General features: G+C 47.5%; 1 protein-coding gene across 4 annotated transcripts in view; it reads right to left on the reverse strand.

Moving 5' to 3' along the window:
• Positions 1-5,232: 5,232 nt before the first annotated feature.
• PLEC (plectin) overlaps positions 5,233-17,547 on the reverse strand; it is a 225,016-nt gene continuing 212,701 nt past the window's right edge. For all 4 annotated transcript variants that reach the window (XM_018562625.1, XM_018562626.1, XM_018562629.1 and 1 more), the window contains 2 exons: positions 14,100-17,480; positions 5,233-11,877 (listed from right to left, as the gene is read on the reverse strand). In XM_018562625.1, coding sequence (XP_018418127.1) covers positions 5,575-11,877; positions 14,100-17,480 — 9,684 coding nt within the window. In that variant the 3' untranslated portion in view covers positions 5,233-5,574. The remainder of the gene's footprint in view (positions 11,878-14,099; positions 17,481-17,547) is intronic.

The raw sequence follows: 17,547 nt of genomic DNA on the forward strand, positions 1-17,547 counted from the left end.
GGGGGGACTGGAACTCCGCCCCTCTTGGAAAAAAAATGAAACAATGTATCAGACCTGCAAATCAATGTTTATCCGAGTGTTATGACAGTGGAAGCTCCATCAGTAGCTGTACAAACTATACATTGATTTGCGAGTCTGCAGACATGGTTTAATTTTTTCACGCCCTGATGAAGTGGGCGGAGTTACTGCTTCTGAAACAAACATGTTTGTCACTGGAATACACTTTCCACTGGATGAAAGAACCGGCTTGTTGGTAGGCAGCCTGATCAATCAGGAAGCCGGGAGGCGAGTCATGACGTGATTTGTTAGGAAGCCAGACTGCCTACCAACAAGTGATGGCTTCCTGATTGGAAAAGAAGCCGGCTCCATGCTCCCTCGGCACTGCCGGTCAGAGGGAGATCCCCCTCTGACCGGAAATTCCGGTACCGGAGCATTTGGGCGAGTACGGTATCGGTGCATCCCTACAATCAAGACATGCTGGAATGGTAATTGGCTCCGGTTTAAATTGGCCCCTGTATGTGTATACGAGATGGGGACCTCAGCTCCTCGGGGGCAGGGACTGATGTGAATGTGCGGTATGTAAATCACAATGAAGTGTATGGAGACACACAGTGGTACAAGGTGGACGGACGCCATAGAATGCAGACTCAGACAATAACATACTTCATAGATCGCTTTACTTTTTGCATTGAGAGCGGCAGAACTCGGATCCACCTGGTAACAAACAATATTTTTATGTACAATTCATCTTAGTGTTAGTACAGTATACCCCCCTCCCCCATGGCATCGCACCGATCAGCGGAGGAGAGAGGGGGGTGGCTGTGCCCGAGGGCTGGCGGGAAATATAACCACTAGCAGTGATGAGACGTTAGCGGGATTCACCCCAACAATTACAGAAGCACCAGTCTGTGTAACAGAGGAATGCCATAATATACACTAGAGGCTCCTTGGTGGACAGTGGCAGCTATGGAAATATACACTTCAAAATGGCAGCCATATTCCATTCACTCTTAGCTCCTTCTTGCTTCTCTGCGCTATTCATATCAGTAGGCCGGAAAGACGGAAGGCGAGTCAGGAATCGGCACAGCGATGGAGAACCCAACATGAGATGATCGGGAGGATGAATACATGAACTTGACTTGATCGTTGAGGTGACTGGATGGGTAGAATGTCTTGGGTCGTGGCCAAGTTGACTGGATGAGTAGAATGTCTTGGGTTGTGGCCGCAGTGACTGGATGGGTAGAATGTCTTGGGTTGTGGCCGCGGTGACTGGATGGGTAGAATGTCTTGGGTTGTGGCCAGGCTGACTGGATGGGTAGAATGTCTTGGGTTGTGGCCAGGCTGACTGGATGGGCAAAATGTCTTGGGTTGTGGTCGGAGTGGTTGGGATTTGATGAGGTTGGAGCAGCGGAGGGGGTATTGGGGAGGGAGACAGATGGACACAAAGCACACAGATGGAGGCCTCACAAGGGATACAGAGCTATCAAACAGTCCGGACTCCCATTGGGCCATCACAGTCAGAGGGAGGAATAGAGAGTGCAGATTTCTATGACAAATCCCGGATGAGGGTCCTTATTTTCTGCACTGCAATGCGTTACCCCTTCCAATAGGACAGATGGTATCCAGAATCTCTACAAAATGAAAGGAATGGAGATGATGAGGAGTCATGAATGCACAACCATTATCCAACGTCATGGTACCCAACTGGCCATGGCCTAGACACACCCCGGGTCCCAGACTTGCCAATCAAACTCAAACCTGTACAGCACAATGACAGACGACACCCAATGTCACTTGATGTACAGAGCACGTAATGAGATGCAGAGCATGAGATGACATCTGTTGGATTATAATCAGTAACACCCGGCCCAGCTTTGTGTTTTACATCGGAGGACCCTGCCAAATGTCTCCAATGGCCCATGTGACTGTCACAGCCAGGAAGATTCTTCCAAATCACAACTTCTATTAACCATTTTGGTGCAAACTACGGGGCCAATTTAGAAAGATCGGCACAATCCTAATGGGGGGGCTTCTCTTATATCCCTAAATTCTGCATTAAGGAAAGTTTATAGGTCTGTAGTCCCTCCCGGACCCCAGGAGCCTTCTTAGGTGAGAAGTCAATTGGCTAAGTTTAATTTTTTCTTGGCTAATGGCCCTTCTCACCTCATACAAATGTACTGTATATGACGATCTGAACATGTATGTCTGTACCTCAATTTTTAAGGTCAATCAATGGCCTGACCATTAACGTCTCCATTTAGTTTAGTCTTTACAAGTAATCACATGACGGACTGTCCAGCTGCAGTTCTGGAGGGCCATAAAATGCACCAAGATTTGGTGACAAAAACGATTGCTTGAAGAATTGTTCATTAGTAAAGGAAATGGTACAGCGATGATACAAGATTCACCTGGTCCGGCCAATATCACAAGCAAACAAGTCTCCCCCCAGCCCACAAGTCCCAAGAGACTACCATGCCTACTCCAGCCAGCCAGTCCCAAGGGACTACCATGCCTACCCCAGCCAACCAGTCCAGAGGGACTACCATGCCTACTCCAGCCAACCAGTCCCAAGAGACTACAATACCTACCCCAGCCAACCAGTCACGAGTGACTACCATGCCTACACCAGCCAACCAAGCCCAAAGGACTACCATGCCTACCCTAGTCAACCAATCCCGAGATACTGCCATGCCTACCCCAGTCCCGAGATACTACCATGTCTACCCCAGTCAACCAATCCCGAGGGACTACCATGCCCACCCCAGCCAACCAGTCCCAAGAGACTACAATACCTACTCCAGCCAACCAGTCACGAGTGACTACCATGCCTACACCAGCCAACCAAGCCCAAAGGACTACCATGCCTACCCTAGTCAACCAATCCGAGATACTACCATGCCTACCCCAGTCAATCAATCCCGAGGGACTACCATGCTTACCTCAGTTAAACAATCTAAAGGGGATGCCAAACCTACACCAGTCAACCAACCCAGAGGGACTACCATGCCTACCCTAATCAACCAATCTCAAGGAACTACCATGCCTACCCCAGTCAACCAATCCCGAGGTACTACTGTGCTTACCCCAGTCAACCAAGCCCGAAGGACTGCCATGCCTACACCAGTCAACTAATCCAGAGGGATTACCAGGTCACCAAGCCACAGGGATAACCAGTCAACAAATCCCTGAGGGACTACCATGCCTATCCCAGCCAACCAATCCCAAGGGACTACCATGCCTACCCTAATCAACCAATCTCGAGGAACTACCATGCCTACCCCAGTCAACCAATCCCAAGGGACTACTGTGCCTACCCCAGTCAACCAAGCCCGAGTGATTACCATGCCTACACAAAGCAACCAATCGAGAGGGACTGCCCTCTTATGTTTTTAGGTAGCAGATGTGTGTAGAAGAAGCTGATGTTCAAGGATTGCACTCCACATCTGTTTTTAGACATAATGAACCAGAATTAACAGATACCTGGATCTCGGGGTGCGCTGGCCGTTCTGTGATGGTCAAATTTTCCAGTTTGCATGGAGTCCAGAAGTCATCCAGTTCGGAGAAAGGACGATCCGTGAAGCTGGGACCAGGGGGGGCCGAACCCTAATAGACAGCACATGCAAATTACATGCGGCACAACACGGTACATGCAACAGACAGAACACATATACAATCAATTGGGGGAAAAAACGATCAGACAGAGCCATGAAGAGAACAGAAAGGAGAGAAAAAGAGAGTTGTTACAATGCGCCCATTAACCAAACTTCAACATTGGGACTGTTGTGTCCCTGGCTGCTCACAGTGCTGCCCCAATATCACACAGTCCCATTATTCCACCCAACCCACTAAAGAGATCTGCCAGTGTGTGCCACGGCTACAATATTACCGACCAGATTCTGCTTTGTTCTCATAGATATCAACTTGAATTTTGTAATCACAAATCTAAGAGACATTTATCTACAGAAGTCCATAATTCCAGAAATGCTCCATTATCCCCCGATACCGATAACACCCATCACCTCCCACCAGTGCTTGGCGTCTACATGGAATCAGAAGGTTCTCTCCACATTCCTAAGAGTTACCTCCCTCCCACAATCTATCCTCATCATAGAAGGCCTCTGACTACACTGGCCCTAAAACATGTGACATGTGCTACTGTGACATTAGAGTGTAAGCTCCTCTGTACAGAGATTGATGTGACTGTGGGGGGGGGGACATTAGAGTGTAAGCTCCTCTGTACAGAGACTGATGTGACTGTGGGGGGGGGACATTAGAGTGTAAGCTCCTCTGTACAGAGACTGATGTGACTGGCTCAGTGCTCTCTGTACAGCACTGTGGTATATGTCAGACCTATATGTATGTATAATATAGTGTGTGACATTGTGATGGGACATTAGAGTGTAAGCTCCTCTGGTGCAGAGACTGATGTTGATGTGATTGGCTCAGTAGTCTCTGTTCAGCACTGTGGTATATGTCAGAGCTATATACATGTATATTAATAGTGTGTGACTGTGGGGAGCATTAGAGTGTAAGCTCCTCTGGTGCAGAGACTACTATGAATGGCTCCTTGTTCTCTAGTGTGTGATTGGTGGATTCAGATAGAGGGCATCACTGCTCCTTACACCGGGGGTTCTGATATTCTATTTCAGTGTACACTGCAGCACATTAAAAGGCATTGAAAAGCTTCCGCACCAGATCACTCTATAACCTGCTATAGCCCTGCAATGAAGATTACAAGAAATTAGAAAGGGTGATAGGTGAAAAATGATAGGAAAAGAAGATGAAAAGACAAGCTGATTGGCTGAGAGGAAAAAGAGAGGTGTGGCAGGTCATTTGTTGGGTGCCGGGAATGAAGACTTACAAGTGTGTGCTTTGCGGCCTCTTGGGGGAAGACATGAATGAAGGACACACGGGAGGGTTGAATAGAAGGGTCAGCGTGGTGCAGTCAGGGTAAAAGTCTTTGTGGTTCAGGATTCAACAGGCGGATGATCTCTTCTGCACAGATTGCTCAGGAAGGAGGTTGTCGTCTTTGTCGGGTTACGAGAGGAGATGCGGAGAGCAGGAGGTAGGTTCGCCATGGATGAGAAAAGAGGCAGCAATTTGAGATGGGAGGCTTCCGAATCTGTAAGCTTGAACCATTGGGGGTGCCGGATGGCTAAACATGTTCGTAAAAAAGAGGTGCTGGAGTGAGGTTGCGAGTGTGGAATCCATTCTCGGCTGCTGGCGGTGGGATTTTCTGCTCTGCATAGATCTCCCTAAACTAGTACGTGAGTAGAGTTTCCTCGCAGGACAATAGTGTTCTCATCGTCATCTCTCGATATACAAATCACATGGTAAGAACATGTATATATTAATATTATGTTACCTGGTTTAAAATGGGTTTTTTTTTTTATGTGTGGCTTTTTGGTTAACATTTTAGGCACTGCTTGAAGTAAAATTTAGAAATACGTTGAAAGTTTTATGTATATATATATATTTATAAAATAAAAAGTCCATTAAAGCTTCACCACATGCAGAGCAGGAAAAGGGTGTTCAAGTTCATGGATTAAGGGTAGGGTGGCGGTATTGCGGTTTCTATACAAGGCTGGGCAAGAGAGCTGGCAAAATGTTGAACCCCATGTTTGACTCTTGGCTGCAAGTTTGACTTAAATTTAACAGTGCTTTTGCCAATTCGGAAGTGTCGACTGGACCGCCCTGTGGCCCACTGGTGTATCTTCGGCCATAGTTGGATGAAGAATATGAGGAAGACGAGAAAGTCATGGAGAAGCCGGCGTTGCCGGTGGCATCGATGCTACCTCTTCGTGAACCGGATCTGGATCCAGTTCGAGAACCTGATCGGGACCCCGAGGCTGACCCGGAGCCGCTAGCATTGTAGGGGCTGTAGTAACCTTTGGTGGATTGTGAAGCTGCTTCAAGTAGTCTCAGACCTGTGCCATCCTCTACCATGCTCTTCTCCATGGCTTCTTTGTAGGAAATCTTAAGCTTGGTTTTTGGGCAGGTCAGGTACTTAGAATAGGTGTTGACATCCCGCAGTTTTTGGGCTGTGCGGGCATCGATCGTGCCTTTGTGAAGAGCCTCGTCTAGATTGACACGACCTTCGACATCAGGTTCAATAAGGCCACCAGTGAGATACTGAACTTCAAGGAATCGTTGTCCGGCTTCGTAATACAGCCAGCCTTTTTTCAAAGCTTGGGCTGCTGACATTTTGGTCTTTGTTCTTGGATCTTCGAACCCATTGAAGGCTTTCTGTGCCAGATTGATTCTGTCCACCATGATTTTGTCCACTAGGCCTTTGTTGACCGCATCGGCAACCGCAAACTTTTCTCCTGTGATTGGATCGATGATGCCTCCTGTACATGCTTGAGCTTCCAGAAGTCGCTGACCAGTGATGTTGTCTACAAGGTTGCGATGCATGGCTTCAGTGATTGATACTTTTTCTAGAGTGTCTGTGTCTACTATCCCAGCAATGGGCCCTGTTTCTTCACCGGGGTCACTCCAGGATGATAACTGACCTCTGCCAGCTGGGCTTGAGGTGACAGAGGAGGAAGAGCCAACAGAGGAGGACCTTGATCTAAATCCACCCATGTTTCCTGAGAGCATGTCAGCAAACTCTGTAATCGATAAGGTTCCTGAGCGATACTGGTCTAGAGAAGACTGGTCAATTAGAGCTTTGGCAAGGGCATCATCGATATCATACTGTCTTCCTGATCTTCTGTCGGTGATTATGGATTTTGCTACACCATCTGATGAGGTGATCGTGACCTCTTCCCATTCGCATTCTTGCTCAGACAGTTCGATATAGGTCTGGTGATCAATAAGTCCTTTGCGGTAAGCTTCATACACAGACATTTCTTTGCCGGTTTCTGGATCGACAATGACAACCCTTCGCTTGCGAACTGAGGACTTGGAGGAGGTCTTCCTTTCCCGTTTCTTTTCTTTTAGAGGCAAGAGAACCAGACCAGTTTCAGGATCAGTAATGCATCTCTCCATAAGCTGAAGATAGGTCAGATTTTCTTCTGTGTTGGGGTCAAAGAACCCTTTAGTGTCATCACTTGGATCAGAAAGAATTTCATTCATTTCTTCATCAAACAGACCTCTTTTATAGGCCATCTCTACTGGCAAGCGATGGCTTTCCTCTGGGTCGATGATACCACCTGTGGCAATCTGGGCTTCCAGCAAGCGAATACCATGATCTTTCAAGATGAGACCTTTCTTCATGGCTTGGAAAAGAGATATAATCTTCCCGGAATAGGGGTCCTTATAACCAGTCACGGCTCGCTCGGCTGACAATAGCTTGTCTTTAAATTCGGTCCCCACGATACCCATCCTCACGGCATCCTCAACTGCCAGCTTCAGACATTTGATGGGATCAATCACATAACCTGTGGCTGCTTGGGCTTCCAGAAGTTCAAACGCTGTGCCCGGTCTGATCATTCCTTTCTTCATAGCTTGGTAGATGGAGTATCTGTCTTTTGAAGCTTCAACATAGACACCAGCGATGCAACTGGTTCCCTCCAAAAACTTCTGCAGGTTTCTTGAGACTTCCTCGATGGAGGTTAGTCCGTCTTGTAGACGCTGCGCTGTGATTGCATCCATAACATTTGATCTTATGAGTTCCTCCATAGTAATCTCTTTCCTCAAACCCTTGAAAGTAAGCTTTCTCTTGTCTGCAAGAGGCAGAATGTAGAGGTTGCTGTTTTCATCTCTTCTGCATCTTTTCAAAAGTTGAGAGTAACTGAGCTTCTCATCAGTGGAAGGATCCACATAACTACGGATTTCACTTGGTTCGGATAGCATGTCCAAGGTTTCTTTGTTGAGATATCCACGCATATATGCAGTTTCATTTGGGATGTGGAAGCCAAATCGTGGATCAATGACACCACCTGTAGTCAGCTGAGCGTCCAGCAGTCTCAAAGCTTGATCAGAGGGGATTAGGTCTTTCTTCATTGCCTGGAAGATGGAAATCATTTGTTCTGTGTAAGGATCCCTGTAGCCAGTGACTGCTCTTTCAGCAGATAAGAGGCGGTCATGAATTTCAGGTCCTACCACACCTTTTCTGACGGCTTCATCCACGGTTAGCAACTCATTCTTTACAGGATCAATAATAAATCCGGTGGCAGCCTGAGCATCAAGAAGAACATGAGTCACATCAGCAGAGATCAGCCCTTTCTTCAAGGCCTGGTAGATGCTGATGGTGGCTTTAGAGCCCGGCATTTGGAAGCCTGCAACACATCCGGTGCCATACAGGTACCTCCAGACACTCTCAATGGTGATAATTTCTTGAATGGTCTTTGTTCCCTGTTTCAGCATGGTGTACATTTCCAGAGTGATGAGTTTAGACTCGTACAAATCTTCAGCTGTAATGCGTCGACGGACAAAGTCATAGGAATACAGTTCTTGTTCTCGGATTATTTCAGTCTTCTCAATGATCTCGATGATGATGATAATCATGCGTTCCTTGGTCAGTCTACCAGCTCGGAACTCCGCCATCAACCTGTCTCTCTCCTCCTTAGGTAGAAGATCAGACTGCATGAGCTCCCAAATGGTCATCGAGGAGCCCGCCATGCTTCCAGCAGGGATGTCCACTGTTGTGTCTTCAAATACCTTCTTGGTCTCTTCCTCGGTATAAGCTTTAGTGGCCTCGGCTGTAGGTTTTTCCACTTTCTTTAATGTTAGGAGATTGAGGCCCGTTTCTGGATCTTTAAAGCATCTTTCTTTCAGCTGTAAGTAAGTTAAATTTTCATGTGTATTGGGGTCAAAGAATCCTTTAGTGTCATCTGTAGGGTCAGAAAGGATCTTGTTCATGGCTTCATCAAAGTAACCGCGTTTGTAGGCAACGTCAATGGGAACACGGTGGCTGTGAACTGGATCAATAATGCCACCTGTTGCGACCTGTGCCTCCAAAAGGCGAATTCCATGGTCTTTGAGAATAAGGCCTTTCTGCAATGCTTCGAACACGGAGATGGTATTCCCAGAGTAAGGATCTTTGTACCCTGTTACAGCCTTTTCAGCAGAAAGAAGCTTTTCATGTAGTTCAGGTCCAACAATGCCGGCCTTCACTGCTTCATTCACATAGAATTTCTGGTTCTTTACAGGGTCGATAATAAAACCGGTGGCAGCTTGGGCCTCCAGAAGGACCAGGGCTGTTCCTGGCCTCAGCAAATTCCTCTTCATAGCTTGGTAGATGTTCATTTTTTGTTTATTCTCTTCTAGAAGAACGCCAGCTATGCATTCACTGCCCTGGAGATATTGCCTCACTGAATCAATCTCCGTTATGTCTTTTACGGACTTCTTGCCTTCTTGCAGTTGCTCAAACTGGGTCTGGTCAATAACCTTGGATTCCAGCAGTTCGCTGGCAAGGACTGGAGCTCGAAGACCTGTGAATGTGAGACGCTGCTGTTTCTTGGTCTCTGTTTCCTCTATAATGGTAATCATGATTTTGATGATTTTCTCAATTGTGACTTTCCCAGTCTTATACTGACGGATCAGTTCCCTCCTTTGCTCTTCAGAGAAGTATTCAGAATGTATCAATTCCCACAAAGTGATGGTCTTTCCTTTAAAGCTACCAGCGGGCACTTCAACGGTTGCCTTTTCAAAGGCGTCCTTGGCTTGAGAGTCGGAGTAAACCTCTTCTAACTGGGATTGTATGGCTTGTTCAGAGAGCGGCAACAGCAAGTGACCCGTTTTCTTGTCAACTCGGCATTTCTTCTGCAGCTGTGCATAGGACAGGTTCTCCTGACTGTTTGGATCATAAAATCCTGTGTTTTCGTCGGCAGGTTCGGACAGAAGTTTAGTCGTTTCTTCATCCAGGTGACCTCGTTTATAAGCGATCTCAAGAGGAAGGCGATGACTGTTTACAGGGTCGATGATGCCACCAGTGGCCAGCTGAGCGCTTAGGAGTCGGAGTCCGCTGTCTTTGGGTATGAGCCCCTTCTTTAGTGCCTGGAACAGGGACAGAGCTTGTCCTGTGTAAGGATCCTTGTAGCCAGTGACAGCCTTTTCAGCAGAAAGCAGCTTTTCATGGTACTCTGGCCCAACAATTCCAGCTTTGACAGCTTCATCTACTGGTAACAGCTCTTTAGTGACTGGGTCAATAATAAATCCAGTACCTGCCTGGGCTTCAAGCAGGCTAAGAGCTGTTGCTGGCTTCAGTAGGTTTCTCATGATTGCATCATACAAGGTTTGTTTCTCGCCAGTCTGTTCCACTTGCACTCCAGCAATGGCTGTGCTTCCAGTCAGGTATTTCTTAATGGACTCTAGGTCGGCCAGTTCCTTCACTGTCTTCTTGCCCTGGTGCAGCTGGTTGAAGAGGTCCTTGTCTATGATTTTACTGTCTACAAGTTCTGCTGCTGGGACGGGACTTCTAAGACCATCAAAACACATTTGCTTCTTGGTCTCGTTTTCTTCGACCACCGTGATGATGATCTTAATGATTTTCTCCACTGTGATTTTGCCAGTCTTGTACTGACGCAGCAGTTCTCGCCTCTGCTCCTCTGTGAAGTATTCCGAATTGATAATCTCCCATATGGTGACGGTCTTTCCTTGGAATTTTCCAAATGGAACAGACACAGTGGCTTTCTTGAAGACATCTTTGGCCTCTGAATCGGTGTAGACAAGTTCTCCCTTTGCAGCTTTGTCTGTCAAAGGTAACAAGCAAAGTTTGGTCTCTGGGTCAACCACACATCTCTCCATGAGCTGTAGGTAGGTGAGGTTTTCATGTGTGTTGGGGTCAAAGAAGCCCTTTGTGTCATCTGTGGGATCAGATAAGGTTTTGTTCATTTCTTCATCAAAGTAGCCTCGCTTGTAAGCTACATCCAGAGGCAGGCGATGGCTATTGACTGGATCGACAATGCCTCCAGTGGCGATCTGGGCCTCCAGAAGCCGAATTCCATGGTCTTTGACAATGAGGTCCTTATTCATGGCTTGGAAGAGTGAGATTTTCTCTCCAGTGTATGGATCCTTGTACCCAGTGATTGCCCTCTCAGCGGATAACAGTTTGTTGTGAACTTCAGGCCCAATCACATTCTCTTTCACTGCTTCGCTTACAGTCAGTCTCTTGTTTCCCACTGGATCAGTGATAAAGCCAGAGGCAGCCTGGGCTTCTAGAAGAATGAGGGCAGTGCCTGGAGTGACCAGCTTCTTCTTCATGGCATTGTAGATGCTCATCTTTTCATTGCTTGGTTTAAGCAAGAGGCCAGCAATGCTGCTCTTTCCCTGCAGGTATCTCCTGATCTCTTCCCTCTTGGAGAGGTCATCTACAGTCAATTGTCCACTGGCTAGTTTGTCCAACTGTTCTTTGGTCAAAATTCCAGCCTCAAACAGCTTGTCTGGAGAAATTTTCTGTCTTAAGCCATCAAATGCGTTAAGTAATTCTCCATTCTGAGCTGACCCATCGGCAGCATCTCTGCCATTGGGCATAGTTTTGGTTTGGGTAATGACTGTCTCTTTAGTAATTATGACCTCTCTTGTTTTCTCCAAGGCGATTCTGTGTTCCTGCTCCAGTTGTTCAAGCCTCTCCCTCAGCTTCCGGTTTTCTTCCTCCAGCAGCCTCTCCTGTTCTTGTCGCTTCTTATCCAGCTGCTGGAGTTCTTCCTGTTTCTGTCGGATTCTGTCCTCGGCATCCAGCTGCTTCTTCATAGCATCATCCATGCTGGTCTGTAGAAGCCTCTTCTCCTCCTCCAGCTGTGCAAGCTGCCGTTCTTTTTCGGATTTCAGCTTCTGAGCTTTGCCGACTTCATTGTCGAAGAGCTTCTCAAGCTTGGCTTTCTCTTCTTCAATGTACTTCTCTTTCTGAATCAGGATTTGCTTCTCCGTGAGGAAGGTAGACTGAAGAGTTTGGGTTTCTTGACGCAGCTGTTCCTTTTGGGCTTTCTGCATCTACAAGACACAAAATGGCACATGGTGAATTCCACGGGTATTACCAACTCGGAGCAATACACAGAATGGGGAGCTACTGGCGCTCCTATGAATGTATTACATAGTTGTAGTATAGATAATCTCTTTCTAATCACTTCATGTAGGTCTAGAATGCAATACTTAAAACCCATTGAATTGAAATTTGGATAAAATCACCAAGTTGCTTCTGCTAGTCACTTTAAAGGGAACTACTAAACAAAGTAACAAGAATAAGCAGAAGGAGGAGTGCGGACCATGTCATGTTGTAATGCTCCACATTATGGAAAGATTACAAGGATCATTTCAGATAAATTCAATGTCCGTGTATATGATTGAAACCTGTGTGCTAATGTCTTGGGCAATCTTTTGGCAGCTTTTTAGGCCTGCTTTTCCGAGCAGCTTTTTTAGATTATACACTATATGGCCAAACATATGGACACCCTACTATCAACACTAGGGATGCACAGATACCGTTTTTTTCGGTATCGAGTACCGATATTTCTTTTTCGGTACTCACCGATACCGAATACCGATACCGGAAGTCCCATTAAGGAAGCCAGGTGGTGAGTAACGACTTGCCACCTGATTAGCCGGGGAAGTAGGTGATGAGGAAGGATGGAGCTGACTTTCCTGCCAATCAGGAGACCAGGGGGCAGGTAATGACTTGCCGCCTGGCTTCCTGATTGGCCAGCTTCTCAACCAATCATGAGGCCGGGCAGCGAGTCATTATACGGCGGCCAGCTTCCCGATTGGCCAGGAAGCCGGCTCCATCCTCCTTTGTCACCATGTAACAAGGGAGCATGATGCCGACTTTCTGGCCAATCAGGAGCCCAGGGGGCAGGTAATGACTCGCTGCCTGGCTTCCCGATTGGCTAGCTTCTCGACCAATCAGGAAGCCAGGCAGCGAGTCATCACACGGTGCTTCCTGATAACAGAAGTTCGGGTATCGGGCTAGGCATCGGAGCATTTGAGCGAGTACGAGTATCGGTGCATCCCTAATCAACAACTATTTGAGCTTGTTGGACATCCCATTCTAAAACCAAATGACTGAGTTCAGGTGTTTCCAGTGAAGGGGAATGTCAATGCTAAAACGTACAAAAGACATTTTAAACAATTGTGCACTTCCAGCTTTGTGGTAACGGTACTGGGACTGTTTTCTGTTCCAGGATGATTATGGAACCGGCTTTGTGCACACAGACCAGGTCTGATGGGGTGGTGTGGAGGAACCTGAAGCTCTAATCTCAACTCTACTAAACAGCTTTGGGATGAATTGGAAAGTTGATTGCAAGTCAGGTCTTCTCATTCAAAATCAGCACCTGACCTCAAACATGGGCACAAACTCCCACAGACACTTGGAAACCTTGTGGAAAGCGTCCCAATAGTGAACACTGTTATAGCCACAAAGTGGGGGCAGCTCCATAATATTGCCTGTGGTTTTGGATTGGGATGTCTAGAAAGCTCATATAGGTGCAAACACAAACCTTTGGTCATAAAGTGTAGACAGTAGAAGCAATTTCTCATACAGAACAATCTCACTAAACTACAGAGTCACATGTGTACAGAAGCCATCAAATCTTCCCTTAGCCAATTGATGAAGATGCAATGACCATTTCCATAAAGAGGGGTCAGCTATGGCACTCTGCATGTTCCTTCAGTACAGGTTTCCTTTTAAAAAAAAAGAGACCCTGCCACCTTACCCCATTCAGGTAAAAGTGACTGTCGCCTGTACTCACTTCTCCCAACACTCTACCACCTTTCCTTCTTTATTGGTCACCACTGCAAAAAACCCAGAGCTTCCATGTATGGGGGAGCATGTGACCTCCCTTCTATGACGCATTGCTCAGGCCCAGAAACCATAGCCCAGGCCCAAGCACTGTCACATTCTGACGATGGGTATTTTGGCAGCGGTGGCAGAGGAAAGAGCGGTGGCAAAAAAGCAGGAGAGGCAATTATATAGTGGTCAGGAGGTGGTCTTCACACAGAAGCTCTCACTTTTCCAGGGTCTCTTTCAATATGGGACGAGTTTAAAACACAAATGATAATAATGGATGATACCAAATGCAGGTCTTTACATGGCGGACCAAACCGAAAATGTGAAAGGAATAGGGTGATACATTTGCATTTCATGTTTGCTCACCATGATGCTAACAAATTCATGGCAATGTGTGAGAGACAGAATAATAGAAATAATACAAACTAGATACCTCTTCAGACTTCTTCTGCAAAAGCTCCGCCTCCTTCTTCAGCTTCTCCTTTTCATTCTCCAGATCGGCAATGGCCTTTCTCAGCTCTTCTGCCTCCTTGTCGCTATGCTGTCTCTGGATTTCCAGAGTGTGCACCACGGTCATCTTCTCCTTGGTGGACAGTTCTGTTTGGTGCAGTTTCTCGCTGATGTCTTCGGCTTGTTTCCTGAACTTTTTGGCGTCTTCTTCTGCCTTGGCCTGGGATTTGCTCATTTCTACCACCTGAAGTTTTAGTCGTTCAGCTTCGGCGCTGATGTCCAGCTGTCTGCGCCGCTCGGCCTCCAGGGTCTTTTGGAAGCCCTCGGTCTCCTCGGCAAGCTGCTGCTGCATCTGCTCCTTATCTTCTTGCAGCTTCTTGGCCTGTTCCATGGCCATCTCCTTCTGCTTCTGCAGCATTTCTGCTTCAGCTTTAAGGCGGCTGGCCTCCTGGACAGCTTGCATCTTCTCCTTCAGAATCTTCTCGGCCAATGCCCGCTGCTCATTCAGGTCATCCTCTGCAATCTTTCTTAAACGAGCGGCCTCTTGGGCCTCAACGCTCAGTCGGGCAGCCTCTTCGGCTACCTGTTTCATCTTCTCCGCTTCCTCAGCCAGGAATTGTTGGGTGTTGTCTTTGCCTTTCAGGATTAGCATTTTGTTTTCCTGTTCGATACGAAGCTTCAGTTTGACCAGCTCTTCCATCTGTATTTTAACTTTAAACAGCTCCTCTTCCACAAGCTTCTTTTGTCTCAGAGATTCGGTCACTTCTTCTTTCAGGCGCCCAAGTTCGTCATCCAAAATAGCTTTTTGGTGGTCGGTTTCCTCCAGCTGCAGTTTGACTTTGGTCAGCTCGCCCTCGACCTGCTCTTTTTGCCGGACTGTTTTCTCGGCGAACTGTTTGTGCTTTTCCATTTCTGCATCAGCCATTTGTTTGAGCTTCAGTGCTGCCTGCTCTGCCTGGCCCCGCTTAGCGGCTTCCAGTTCTGCTTCCTTTCGGACTTTTTCTGCATCTTCCTGAGCCTGTCCTTTGGCCTGGGCCTCAATTTCAGCCTTCTGTTTTAAACGTTCAGCTTCCTCTGCCTGCTGACGTGACAACGCAGCCTCGTGTTCAGCCTTTATTTTGGCACGTTCAGCTTCCTCAGCGGCACGCTTGGCCTTTTCCGCTTCTTCCTTTAACTTATCATAAATGCTCTGTTCCTGGATTCTGGTCTGCAGCATTTCTTGCTCCTTCTGTTGTACAGCAGCATAGTACGCCTTTTCTTCTGCATCAATTTTAAGCCTTGCTGCGTCTTGTGCTAACTGAATCTGCTTTTCAGCCTCCTTTTCGGCTAGGTCTTTTTGTTTTTTGGCTTCGTCAGCCTTGATCTTCAGTCTCTCGACCTCTTCTAAAGCCACTTTCCTCTGCCTTCCGGCCTCCTGTTCTGCTGCAATGATCTTCTTGACTTTTTCCTCAGCCTCTTTGCGCCTTGCCTCCTCTACCAGGGCCAGCTGCCTCTGCTTCTCTGCGTCTTGTTCCGCCTTTTCTTTGCTCTTTTGTGTTTCGTCTGCAATGTTTTTCAGTTTTTGGAGCTCTAGCTCCAGATCAGATTTGCCAACAGAGGCCTTTTCAAAGTTTATTTTCAGAATACGGATCTCTTCTTCGATCACTCTCCTGTGTTTGAGGGTTTCATCCACTATAGTCTTTTGCCTCTCCAACTCATTTTCTGAGGATTGTTTGAGCTGGTGGATCTTCTCTTCAATGTCTTGTTTATGCTGGGCAGCTTGCTCTTCCAGCAGTTTCCTTTGGTAGGCCTCATCCTCTGCCAGCCTCCTCAGGCGCTCATTCTCTGCCTCTTTCTCCTTAAGGGCAATCTCAGCCTCTGTCCTCATCCGTGTGGCCTCATTGATGGCAGTCAGTTTTTCTTTCAAGATTCTCTCAGCTTCAGCTCTCTGTCGGGTGGCATCTTCTTCAGCCAGCTGTCTCTGTCTCTTGGCCTCTTCGGACACAGCACGCAACCTGGCAGCTTCTTCTGCAAGTTCACGCAGTTTGCTAGCTTCAACTTCCAACATCTGCTTAGACTTCTCACTCGTGGAGCGGGAGTCCTCTTCCGCTTTGGATTTGGCTTTTAGAAGGATCTCCATTTCAGCACGGACCTTGGCCAGTTCTTCTTCCAGTCCTCTTCTTCTCTGGATGGCTTCATTCACTTCATTCTTAAGGCGGAAAAGATCCTCCTCGAGAACAATGCGGTGTTGTTCTCCACTGTCTACCTCGGCTTTTAGACGAATCAGCTCTTGCTCAGCAGAAAGTTTATGGGAGGCTGTTTCTTCGGCTAACTTCCTCTGTTTCTCCAGCTCTTCCTCTGCCAGATCCTTCTGGCGCAGAGCAGACTCCTCAGCCTTGGTTCTTTTGCGTGTCTCTCTCTCTGCATCTTCCTTCTGTTTCTCAGCCTCCTCCTGCGCCAGGGTTTTCTTGTGTGCAATCTCCTCAGCCTGCAGTCTTAAGCGCAGTGCCTCGTTAGCCTTCTGCCTCCACTTCTCCAGCTCCTTCTCGGCTTCCTCCTTGGCGGTTTCTGCCTCCAGCTGCTGCTTTTTCAGACGTTCAGCCTCCTCTTGCAGGTGAGTGACTGTGATGTGTTCTTGTTTCAAGGACATTTCCAGCTGGGTAGTCTTCTCCAGGAAGGACATGCGTTTGCTCTGGAGCTCCGCATCCGCACTCTGTTGGGCCACGTCATGAGCTTGTTTGATCTGTCGCTCTTTCTCGAGCTCGGCTTGTTTCATTCTCCTCTCAGCCTCCTCTGCCTGAAGTCTAAACTTCTCCAGATCTTCTAAAGCTTTCTGTTTTTCCCTGGCCGCATCTTTCTCAGCCTGAACCTTGCGATGAAGCTCATCTTCAGCCTCGCGTTTTTTCTGCGCCTCGTCCTTCACCTGTTTTCGCAAACGTTCAGCTTCTTCCTGAGCTAGTTTCTTTTGTCTTTCTGCCTCTTCCGCTCGAGCCCTCAAGGCCCGCAGTTCATCTTCTGCACCCGACTTTTGCTTCTGGCTGGTTTCCAGCTGAATGCGGATGATTCGGATCTCCTCCTCGACTTTCTTGCGGTTGTATTCTGCCTCTTCGATCAGCTTCACCTTTGCCTTAATTTCCGTTTCAGAGTTGTTCTTCATCTGATGCAGCTCTTGCTGAATGGTCTTTTTCTGCTGTTCGGCATCAACAGCGACCACCTCTCTTCTGGTGACCTCTTCTTGCATGTTCATCCTCAGTTCCAAGGCCTCTTTTTCCGCCACGGCTTTTGCCTGTGCATGGGCCTCAGCCAGCTGCCTCTGTTTCTCCAGCTGGTCCTCTACTTCTGCCAGCTTCTTCCTCTCTTGTTCTTTAAGCTTCTCTGCCGTTCTCTGAAGAAGGGTGGGTGGGGAACAGAGGTAGGATGGGTAAGGGCAGGTGGGAAGGGGAGGGGGGTGA

Source organism: Nanorana parkeri, unplaced genomic scaffold (assembly GCF_000935625.1).
Source record: "Nanorana parkeri isolate BGI_ZX_2015 unplaced genomic scaffold, ASM93562v1 scaffold588, whole genome shotgun sequence".
NCBI lineage: Eukaryota > Metazoa > Chordata > Amphibia > Anura > Dicroglossidae > Nanorana > Nanorana parkeri.